Source organism: Oryctolagus cuniculus, chromosome 1 (genome assembly GCF_051225735.1).
Source record: "Oryctolagus cuniculus isolate XC-2025 breed Fujian yellow rabbit chromosome 1, ASM5122573v1, whole genome shotgun sequence".
In the NCBI taxonomy this organism is placed as follows: Eukaryota; Metazoa; Chordata; class Mammalia; order Lagomorpha; family Leporidae; genus Oryctolagus; species Oryctolagus cuniculus.
Genome location: NC_142867.1, coordinates 200,764,009 through 200,775,668, shown reverse-complemented (window position 1 = coordinate 200,775,668; position 11,660 = coordinate 200,764,009). Strand labels below are relative to the sequence as shown.

The 11,660-nt window shown below is 57.1% G+C and overlaps 1 protein-coding gene across 3 annotated transcripts in view; it reads right to left on the bottom strand.

The window, feature by feature from the left end:
* Positions 1 to 3,378: 3,378 nt before the first annotated feature.
* Positions 3,379 to 11,660, bottom strand: part of FRMPD1 (FERM and PDZ domain containing 1) — a 184,000-nt gene continuing 175,718 nt past the window's right edge. For all 3 annotated transcript variants that reach the window (XM_017350594.4, XM_051843909.3, XM_089318543.1), the window contains 2 exons: positions 8,570 to 9,337; positions 3,379 to 5,870 (listed from right to left, as the gene is read on the bottom strand). In XM_017350594.4, the coding sequence (XP_017206083.3) occupies positions 3,502 to 5,870; positions 8,570 to 9,337 (3,137 nt within the window). In that variant the 3' untranslated portion in view covers positions 3,379 to 3,501. The remainder of the gene's footprint in view (positions 5,871 to 8,569; positions 9,338 to 11,660) is intronic.

The following is an 11,660-nucleotide window of genomic DNA, read 5'->3' as shown; positions in this document are numbered from 1 at the left end:
CTCTCTCTCTCTCTCTCTCTCACCAGAGAGAAAGACAGAGGGAGAAAGAGAGAGTGCTCCAATCCAGTATTTCATTCTCAAATGCCTGCAACAGCTAGGGCTGGGCCAGACCAGAGCTGAGAGCTAGGAGCTCAATCCATGTCTCCCATGTGGGTGGCAGGGACCCAGTTACTTGGGCCAACACTACTGCCTCCCAAGGTGTGCATCAACAGGAAGCTGGAATTGGATTTTCTCCGTTCTTGGCACATCCAAATTCTGCCTACAAAACCCATGGCCTGACCCCTCACTGGACACATACTTAGCATATTAGTTCTAATTAATGCTGCCTCCACAGGATGCCTTCCATGATTACTCCTCTGCCCCTGGCTGTAGAGATGAAATAAAAATGGAGTAAGTGTAGCTAAAAGCTAACTGCGTGATTTCCCGCTTCTGTAAAGATCAGTCTTGCCTGCGTGCTTGCTAATGGCTATCTTGTGAAACTGTGTGGCACAAAGTCCAGGGACTGATGTATGGAGCCAATTCTAGGAATGGAGTTCTAAGATTAGAGACATGTGCCTCGCCACGTTTATCTTACAACTACATCCTGGGCCTAGTAACTGCATGACAAGAAGTTTCAAAACTGAGCCCTAGTGGACAGAATGCTATATGAATCTGTGTAACTCGCTGCTGGGGGCCGCACTCTGGTGAGGGCTGTCGGTCCTGATTGGTTGCTGTGCCTTTCAAATAAAATGTTAGCGTGTGACTGTCGCTAGCCTCCGTAACATTCTGTTTCAGTGCATGAGTGGATGCAACACCAGCCCCCAAATTATTTCTGCCTCCTTTGAGCTCCCATGGCCCCTTATCTGTTCCCTTTGGCACTCTGAGCACAGCGTGCCTTATGTTGCAAATCTCTCTGTGTCCTCCAATCACCAGGAGCTCTTGAAACTAGGATCCTCACCCCATTATTTTTATGCACCGTCCTGCGTCAGGCACCAGCTGGCACGGGAGCACCACCAATGGACGCTGAGAGAAAGGAGTCCTGTGGTGCGATGAGTGAGTGAGAAAAGGAAGGCGGGCTGTAAAACGCAGCCGTTCCTCAGTCAATAACCACCGGCTCTCACACGCGGCCAGGCAGCCGTCCCTGCCACCTCGCACGCCAGGCTGTGCGTCTCAAGGCAAGGGTCAACGGCACAGCGCCCCCTACACCTCACCGTCTCCATACGCCGCACTGGTAGTGTGCATAAGAAAATGCACGCGAGCTATGGAAACAAGGCGCCCAGCACCCCGCAGGCCTTGTGTCCTTTTGTCCGATGGGGAAACAAAGCCCCACAGGTGCACCTCTGACAGCACAGGCCGCAGCCAAGGTTGAAGCCTCCAGTCCTGAACGTCCCTGATCGTGTTCCTTAGCTGGCCGCGGGCAGAAGTTTCAAATCCCAGGTGGGTGTGTGGTGCGGTGGTTAAGGCTCCTATTGGGCTGCGCGCTTCTCACAGTTGAGTACCTGGGTTTGATTCCTACCTCTGGCTCCTGACTCCAGCTTCCTGCTACGATGCAGACCCTGGGAGGTAGCGGCGATGGCGCAAGTAATTGTGTTCCTGCCACCTACATGGGAAGTCTGGAGGAGTCGCTGGCTATTGGCTTCTGCCAGCTCAGTTCCAGCCTATGAGGGCATCTGGGGGAGTGAACCAATGGATGGCAAATCTCTCTGCCTCTCCAACAAACAAATGGTTTTTAAAAGCTTCAAGTCCTGTTTAACATCCTACGGTTTTTATTATCTTGGTGCCCCCTTGTTCCTATGGTTCACTGTCATGAGCTAACTTACACAGATCTATTCAAAGTTCTCTGTGAAGAGAAACAGGCATCGAAGGAGAGAGATCTTTTCCTGCACAATCCTGGCTAACTGGTTACTAGGAAAGCAGCAACAGGGAGCGGGGACGGGAGAGCTAACTGTTCCTCTCTCCTCCAGTTCCTGCCTGCCTTGGGATTGGAGCGCATTCCTGTTCCTGCTTTTTCTGGATGAAGGGAAGGAACTGGGGAGCCCTGGGGAGTGGAGCCATAGGGGTGGCCCTGAGCTCCCAGCTGGCTGGGGACATGAGAGGGACAAGGGGACCCCTTTAGTGAACTCTAGGAGCCCAGGGGGAGCCACTACACCACCTCTGGCCCAGAGAAGCAAGCGGGGAAGGCCCCCAAGGTGGTCTTGAAATGTTTCCCTGGCACCTGACAACAAAATGCAGGGCAAATTTCAGACCAGGACAGGCATTCCATGAAAGCTGAGGGTCGGGACCAACACTCACCAAGCGTTTCCTGGATTGTGTCTTTACTACATGCACAGCCTGTGACGTGGGCATGAGTTAGTGTCCTAGTTTATGCAGGAGAAAGAAGGCACCGAGAGGGTAAGTAGCTTGTCCAAGGTCCACCAGGATTAACTGGGATTAACGGGCTCCAGCGGGATTAGTGAGAAAGGAAGGGAATAGATTTCTTTTGCTCTAATATTATCCTTAAAAAGGCAACTCTAATTCTGGGATTTAATATTTTAGTGTATTTAAAACAGAAACAGGGGGCCGGTGCCGCGGCTCAATAGGCTAATCCTCCGCCTTGCGGCGCCGGCACACCGGGTTCTAGTCCCGGTCGGGGCGCCGGATTCGGTCCCGGTTGCCCCTCTTCCAGGCCAGCTCTCTGCTGAGGCCAGGGAGTGCAGTGGAGGATGGCCCAAGTGCTTGGGCCCTGCACCCCATGGGGGACCAGGATAAGTACCTGGCTCCTGCCATCGGATCAGCGCGGTGCGCCGGCTGCAGCGCGCCGGTCGCGGCGGCCATTGGAGGGTGAACCAACGGCAAAGGAAGACCTTTCTTTCTGTCTCTCTCTCTCTCTCACTGTCCACTCTGCCTGTTTAAAAAAAAAACCAGAAACAGGGTGCAAGATTCAGGGGTGCAATCTGGGAATAAAGTGTGGAACACACCTGCCTGTGGGATAGAGGCACCTGCTGCCACCTGGTGGCCACCTACGCTTGCTGCAGCGAGGCTCCCAAGACTATCAGGCCTCCTGAACTTGGGAAGGTGGAATCTATCAACTCTCACCTGTGCGCACTGCAAAGGTTATCGTCACATCGGTGTGACGTGAGAAGTCAAGGCTGCTTCTTGGCGACCTTCTCTTTCTTCCCTCATCCCTGGCTCCTTGCTTCCATATCCACTGTGTCCACTCCTTAGATGGTGCACACTTGCCTAGTGGCAATCTGTTCATCTATACTACAGGAGGCCTGTGGCACACCGACAGGGGCACAGACTCACCTTGACCTGTAAACCCCAAATCCCAGCACAAGACCTGACCCAGAGGCAGTTACTGAGGGCAGGTTTGTTGAATGAATACCAAGGACTGCTTTTGACTCAGACTCATCACCACTCTGAGATTCAGGTCAAGTTTATTTGAATACTCTATATAGTAAACATTTGAGGGGGGTGGCAGGGGGCTGGAAGGGCTGTGTCCAGGGTAGGGCAGGGCAGGGGGCCTCTGCGCAGTGGATGGGCTCACAGGGCGGTGGACGCCCGGAACTTCTGGGTCAAACAGAACACGGCGGCCGTGAGGGCCGTGCAGTGGCGGGCCAAGAGCTTCACGCTCAGGTCGTGGTAGCCCCTCTCGCAGGTGAGTCTGGCAGCCTCCACAAACTGGTGATAGGTGTACACCACGTCCCTCAGGTTCCCGGCCGCTTCCCTGTGCCGGCCGGAGCAGCGGCTGCAGTCCGTGAGCTGGAAGCACAGGCCGGCCAGCTGCACCAGGTGCTGGAAGGTGTCGCGCACGGCCCCCTGCATCTCTTCGGGGGACTGGTCCATTCTGATCACGTGCTGACAGCTCGACAGCAGCTTCTGGGAGCCCATGCAGAGGCGGCTCCGGCTTTCGGAAAAGTGCCAGGTGCACTTCTCTGGGGGGTGCTTGTGGCCAACCCCCCAGGAAGCTTCTAAAATGTCTTGCAGCTCCAGCAGGCTCTCCAGGAGCCGGATGAAGCCCTCCGGGGTGCTGGCAGGAGTGGCTCTCAGCTGCCTCAGCGCCCTGGAGCAGTACTCCGGCCAGATGTGGCTTTTCCGGGGCAGGGGCGCGGTGCTGCAGCTGTGGGCCCGGCCAGGCCTCCAGGGCAGAGCCAGGCGGCTTCCTGCAGAAGGTGGTGAGGTGAGGGGGGCTGTGGGGTGTGCTGCCGGGTCCCTGTCTTCTTCCTCCGTCTCGGGCTGCAGGCCACGGAAGCACGTGGCGTAGGAGAACTGACAGCTGCATTGCTCCATCCCGATCCTGGGGCCCACGGTCTCGTTCAAGCCTGCAAACCCCAAAGCCGTGGCCATTCTGAGACTGGTGGGGACTTCGGGATGGCTCTCTGGGGCAAAGCACAGGAAGGAGTTCTCGGCGGCAAGGCAGACGCTGGAACGGTCCTCTGCGCTTTCTGGCAGGGGGCAAGGGTTTGACACTTCTGGGCGGGGCTCCCCTGGAGGGCGGGGCTCCCCTAGAGGACCTGGCAGTGGCTTTGGTGGGGAAGGGCCAGGATTACAACAGACCTGCTGAGCCGTGTCCCTAGGGGCTGTGTCTTCCCCCCGCGCATGGTTAAGTGGCTCTGCCTTGACCCCCATTGGAGGGAAGGCTGAGGGAACGGTCTGCTCCCCAAGTAAGAAATCAGGCTCCAAATCTAACTCCACCAATAGTTCTTGTTCCTGGGTCTGGCAGGCCTGGCCTGGGGTTTTTCTGCTTTGTTCCAGGGGGTCTCCCGGGGGAGCTGGTAGGGTCTGCTCTGCACCCATCTCAGGAGGCTCCAAGGAGAGGAAGGTCAACACCCCACCAGCCGGAGCCTGCAGCTCGGTGTGTGACACGGAAGCCTCAGCGCCACCCAAATCCCTCCCAGCTTCCTCCCGAGATCCGCTGGCGCCATCTTTGTTCGGAACCCCTCTGTCACTTCCCGAAGATGGCTGTCCTTGCTGCCCCTCCTCTGCAGGGATCGGGCTTGTGTCCCCTGCCGAGCTGATTCCCCCTCCATCGCTTCCAGGCCCATCCCTGGCAGGCCGCGACGGCCCTGGGTGCTGGGGGCCCGCTCCTCGCCCGTGATTCGAACAGGAAGAGCCCAGGCCCATTTCCAGCCGCAGCCCTGCCAGCTCGCGTGTGTCTCCTTGAGAGCCGTCTGGCGGTCCTGGGCTGCTGGCGGGGGGCACTCTGTCTGGGTTAGGGGGGCTGCTGTCCCCGGGCTCCTCGCTGAGCTCTTTGGGGACACTGTTCTGTGGGTCCTGAAGTGGAGGGAAGGTTTGGCATGGTCTGGTCTGTGCAGTGTCTGGGCCAGGAAGCCCCAGGTTAGAACAGCAGGGGGCGCCCGCGGAGGCAGTTACAGGGGCAGCCCCAGAATTCTCTTTCTGAGCAGGGTCAATCCGGAGGCGAATGGCAGAAATGGAAGACACGCGGGAGTCGATGACGGACTTGGTCTCCATGGTCTCGGGCTCCATCTCCATGATCCTGGACGCGGGGTTCTTGGTCTTGGTCTCCCTGAGCGGCGCCAGCAGCCCCAGGGCCTTGGTCTCCAGGAGGCCAGGCTCCCCCTGCACGTGCTGCAGGGAGGACACGGTGGGCGAGGGGGCCCCCAGGGCGAGGTAAGGCTCCCTGTCGTAGTAGCACACATCGTCCAGGCTCTCCAAGGAGGCCGCCGGCGCGAGGGGGAAGGAGACCTGCGAGGTGTACTCGGTCTGCAGGAGGGACCGCCTTTTCCTCAGGCTTTTGGGGTACTTCTTCAGCCCACCTCTTCTGCTCGCCTCGCTGCCGCCGGGCCCCGGGCAGGGCCCCGGACGTGCGCTGTCTGCCGAGCTGCAGGTGCCGGCCTCACCCTGCGCTCTCGGGCCACTGGGTTCTGCGGCAGCAATGGCGGCTCTGGGCCCTGGGAGTCAAGGGAGAAAGAACATAAATAAACAGACAGACAGGCAGGGACAGAGCTTGGGGCTCAGGACTTGTCTGGGTTCAAACCCCGTCTGGGCCTTGTTACCCAGGCAAGAGAAATATCTTTTTAAAATACATACTTTTAAAGTTATTTATTTATTTAAACATTTATTTAAAAGGCAGAGAGAGAGAGAGAGAGAGAGAGAGAGAGAGAGAGAAACATCTTCCATTCACTGATTCACTCATCAAATGGCCACAATTACACCTCCTGGGCCAGGCAGAAACCAGAAGCCTGGAACGCCATCCGGGTCTCCCATGTGTGTGGCAGGGGGCCACGTACTTGGGCCATCTTTTGCCTCCCCAGGCACATCAGCAAGGAGCTAGATTGGAAGTGGAGCAGCTGGAACTCGAACTGGTGCTCCCATACGGGAGGCCGGCTTAACCCCCTGCACCACAACACTGGCCCCTGCCACGTAAAACCTTGATCCCCTCCATTCCCTCACTGGAAGGATGGGGACAATAATTGCGAGAGACATTGTTTTTGTTTTTGGTTGCTCAAGAGATGCTTCATAGTCTTTTGTCACAGTACCCCAACTTCCTTTCAGGGAAGTTACCTCCAACAGGAACTATTAATGAAGCACCTGCCTACCCCAGCCAAGCCGTCAAGTTCATGACCCAGGCACTCAGCTTGGCTCCCTGTGAAAAAAACACGGTATCTAGTAAGGACCTTATGTCCTGGTGAGACCCCCATAAAAAGGCCCTGCCTGGGGCCAGCGCTGTGGTATATTGGGTAAAGCCGCCTCCTGCAGTGCCAGCATCCCATATGGACGCCAGTTCAAGTCCCAGCTGCTCCACTTCCAATCCAGCTCCCTGTTAATGTGCCTGTGAAAGCAGCAGAGGATAGACCAAGTGCTTAGACCCTTGAATGTACATGGGAGGCCAAAAAGAAGCTCCTGTCTCCTGGCTTCGGATCAGCCCAGTACTAGCCTTTGCAGCCATGTGGGGAGTGAACCAGCAGATAGAAGATCTTTCTCTCTCTTGCTCTAACTCTGCCTTTCAAAAAAAAAAAAAAAAGTGTTTTAAAAATAAAAAGCCCCTGGGGTCAGTGCTGTGGCATAGCAGGTAAAGCCACAGCCTGCAATGCCGGCATCCCATATGGGTGCCAGTTCGAGTTCTGGCTGCTCCACTTCAGATCCAGTTCCCTGCTATGGCCTGGAAAAGCAGTAGAAGATGGCCCAACTGCTTGGGCCCCTGCATCCACATCAGAGACCTGGAAGAAGCTCCTGGCTCCTGGCTTCAGATCGGTGCAGCTCCTGCCATTTTGGCCATTTGGGGAGTGAACCAGCAGATGGAAGACCGACCTCTCTCTCTCTCTCTCTGCCTCTCCTTCTCTCTGTGTAACTCTTTCAAATAAATAAATAAACACATAAATAAATAAATCTTATTTATAAATAAATAAAAAGCCCTGCCTGAGGTCTCTGCTGTGTCCCCCTGCACAATGGCTGGCCCGCGGGCAGGGAGGGCTGTTGGTGGGGTTCTTTGGGGGGAGCAGTGAAGTCCGGCCATGGTTTCTGGCCAATGACTAAATTCATTCCCGTAGCAACAACTGCCGGGCACCGTGTTCTGGGCACACGATGATGAGAGTGCCCGCAGCGGGAGGAGTTCTCAGGAAGGAGAGACATTCGCACCCGCCACACAAATACACTCAGAGAATCCCAGGTAGTGACTGTATGGTGCCGGAGGCAGGTGTGGCAGGGATGGCCACAAGGTCTTGGTCTGGCCTGGGAAAGTGGGGAGCTGCTCCCCAAGGCAGGGCACGTCCTTGGACAGACGGCTGAGATGGGCAGATGGCTGGGCCTCAGCAGCCGAGGACAAGGCGAGGCGTGTCCGGGGCAGAAGGAGCAGCATGTGTAAAGGCCGGAGGCGGCAAAGAGACTGGCGCTTTGGCAACATGGCAAGGAGGTCTGGTCTGCGTGCCCGGAGTGCAGAGAGGCCTGCCACACAGCGTCCACTGAGGAACTGGCCTTTCTCCCACGAGCGAGAAACCAGTGTTTCCCATTGGGAAACCACTGGAAGGAGGGCAGGAGCAGAAAAGCAGAGAGCAGCGGGAAAGGCCTGTGGCCGTCCTACGGGGCACCCTCAGGGTCCAGGGGCTGCTCTCCAGCACCGCCCCTTCAATCTTCAGCCAGCGTGGGACTGTGTGTGTGCGTGTGTGCGTGCAGTCATCCTGTGCGGACAGACCCTCCGCACGCTTTGTGCAGGAACACACAAGGAACCTGACAGACATGTGGCCAACAGACCTTCTGCCTCCTAAAGTCACAGTCCCTTGGGCCCCAGAAGGCCTTGCAAGGCTGCCTGCAACCTGTCAGCCAGGTTCTTCTTGCTTCAAGGTCAACAGGGACACAGCCACTCCCTCCGCTGGCTCGCCTGTCACACCCTCCTGTCTGTCTTACTTATCCCATAAGGCTCAGTCACCAACTCCGTCTGGGAGGCCTTCCCCAAGCCCTCCTGCCTCTGCCCGCCCACGGGTCTCTGAACCGCCCTGCAGCCCTGGCTGGAAGCCATGATGCTTGTCCACTGGCCCACGGCATCCAGCTCTACCTCCTCAAGAGTGGACAAGGACCCTGTCTCACTCAGGGCTCTTCCTGGGCCGGGGGCGGGGGCGGTCCTCAGGAGCTGGCTGCTGGTCTCAGGCCTCACCTGCCAGGCTGTCCGGGGGTGTGAGCTTGTCGGCTGCGTCATAGTATTCCTCATCTGAGCTGCCGTCCTCAGGGGCCAGGGGCGGCGGGGGCGTGGAGCTGGGCTGGGGCTCCGGCCAGGCCTGCTGTCCCCGGGACGTGGTGCTGTCCGAGCTGTCGCTGAGGTGGCTGACCGGGGAGACGCTGGAGCACAGGCTGTAGTAGTCGAACCGGCTGCCCTCATAGAGCCTGGGGTCCAGCCTGGCTGTGCTGAGTTCTGCCCCACAGCCGAAGGCCTCAGGAGCGGGACTCTGGGACAACTCCGTCTTCTGGCACGGAGGGCCGGCTCCCTGGGCCAAGTCCAGCAGACAGAAGAAGCCGCCGGCTCCCAGCCTGCCCCTCTCTTCCCGGCAGGCGGAGCCCAGGCTCTCGGGGAAGGCTGGCGAGCCAAAGTGGAAGAAGGAGGCGCCGCTGGCGGAGCAGGCGTCCAGGTCGTCCTCCTCCAGCGCGTCCATGGACTCGCTCGAGCCGCTGGTCCTGCAGCCCCGGCTCTCCGTGTTGGCGGAGTCGGAGGCCTCGGACTCAGCGCTGTCGGTCATGCTGCTGGCCCCGCAGGTGCTCGGGCCTCTCCTGGCCGCCTCGGGCACGCCGCTGTTCCCAGGCCGCCGCTCGGCTTTGGTGAGAGGTCTGCAGGAGCCCAGCTGGCCCAGGCAGCTCTCGGAGAGGGGCTCCGGTACGCAGTCTGCTTCCGAGGACTCCTCCGAGTCACTGCAGGCCCTGGACTCGTAGCCTGTAACACAGGGGACACTCGAGGTTACGGACCATCCTTCCAGGGCTGATGGGTGCCTGCGTGGCCTCTCACCCCTCTCCTGCCAGGTGAGGAGGTGGGCCCGGGAGGGTGACTGGCACAAGGGCCCTCAAGACTGACCTACTCAGGAGCCCAGCGACTCCATGTCCACTTGCTCCACACGTCCTCAGGCCACCTGAGCCACATCTGTCCCAGCCGCCCAGAGACAGGGTGAGCTCCATCCCCACCTCCTGAGCTCTCTCTCCTCATGGAACCGTGGAGGGTATTGAACTGGATCTGACTTTGCCACAGGCAGCATGGCTCAGGTTGCCAACCCCCTTCTCGGATCTCAGCCCTGTCCTGTCTGGGTGTCAGGGTCTTGGCGGGGACAGGCAGTCAGGGTGCTGCCTGGGATGCTCGCGTCCCACATCAGAGTGGTTTAAGTCCTGACTCCCCACTTCTGGTCCAGCTTCCTGCTAATGCACACCCAGGTGATGGCTCCAGGGCTTGGTGCCTGCCACCCACATGGGAAACCCAGCAGTGGTCCAGGCTCTGGCTTTGGCCTGGCCCAGCTATGGCTGTTGGAGGCATGTGAGGAATGAACCAGCAGCTAGGAGATCTCTCTCTCTCTCTCTCTCTACCTGTCTCTGTCTCTCACATTTCACATAAAATGAAAATAAATTTTTTTAAATTTTTAAAAGATTTTTTAAAATTTTTAAAAGATTCCTGGTCCTATTCCTGGGGACTTGAGTGAAATCTCAAGGGTGTGAGGCCTAAGAATATGCATTTTTGGGGCCAGCACTGTGGTGTAGCTGGTTAAGCCACTGCCTGCAGTGCCAGCATCCTATATGGGCACCGGTTCGAGTCCCAGCTGCTCCACTTCCAATCCAGCTCTCTGCTACAGCCTGGGAAAGCAGTGGAAGATGGCCCAAGTCCTTGTGCCCCTGCACCCGCGTGGGAGACCTAGAAGAAGCTCCTAGCTCCTGGCTTCAGATTGGCACAGCTCCAGCAGTTGCAGCCAACTGGGGAGTGAACCAGCAGATAGAAGACCTCTCTCCTCTCTCTCTCTCTCTCACTGACTAACTCTGCCTGTCAAAAACAAACAAAACAAACAAACAAACAAAAAACAAACAACTCTCTCTCTGCTCTCCTCTCTCTGTGTAACTCTTTCAAATAAATAAATAAATAAATAAATCATTTAAAAAAAGAATCTGTATTTTTAGCAACCTGATGGTGATTGTGAGAGGCTGCTAGCCTGGCACCATTCTGCAGCCTGGCCTCAGGGACCCACAGGCTGTGGGCCTTTATAGGATGGCAAAAAGTCACCTTAGCTGCGGGTGCCCAGGAAGGATTCGTGACAGGAGGGTGGGGGACACTGAGCCGCGTCCTCAAGCTCTTTTCCCAGAAGCCTCCAGGGACCGTTCTAGAACACCCCTATGTCCAATACCTCTGGTGGCTTCCTGAGCTCTCCCGCCAGAGGTAAGGATGCCCCCACGAGGATGAGCTGGATGTCCTCACAGGACGGCCTCTGCACCCCATCCCACTCGCCCCTGTCGGTGTGGCCAGCCCCTCCTGCACGGCAGAGTTGCTGCCAGGCTCCAGCCGTACCGACGGTCCTCCCAGAATGTCACCTCTGCCCTTCCACGGGGCCTCAGGTCCCTCTTTCTCCTCCTTGGGGTTGGCACTGTGGTGTAGTAAGCTAAGCCTCCGCCTGCGGCACCAGCATTATATGGGTGCAGGTTTGTGTCCCGGCTTCTCCTCTTCCAACCCAGCTTCTGCTATGGCCTGGGAAAGCACCTGCGTAGGAGACCCAGAGGAAGCTCCTGGCTCCTGGCTTTGGATTGGCCTAGCTCTGGTTATTTCTGCTACCAGGGAGTGAACCAGTGGATGGAAAACTTCTCTCTCTCTGCCTGTAACTCTTCCTCTCAAATACATACCTAATTCTTTTTAGATTTATTTATGGGTCACAGCGCAGGCCCCTATAAATCTTTAAAAAAAAAAAAAAGTAATCTCTCCTCCTCTCCTTGCCTGGTGAACTCGTTATGTTCTTCCAGATCTTTTTCAAACACTTTCCCTCCAGAACACTTTCTCTGACCTTCCTGCTGCCACCTTGTCACAGCCCTGCCCCTGCTCCGTGTCTCCCCGGCCAGAAGTGCAGGCATCATCCCTCATCCGCAAGTACACTGTAAAGACAGAAGGAGTAAATTCTGCAGTCCCTTCCCTTCCTAATTACACTCGGTCCTTACGGTGGCCGCTGCACCCATGGATTCAACCAACCACAGAGCAAAATATTCAGGAGGGAGTGGCACTCTCGTATAGCAGGTAA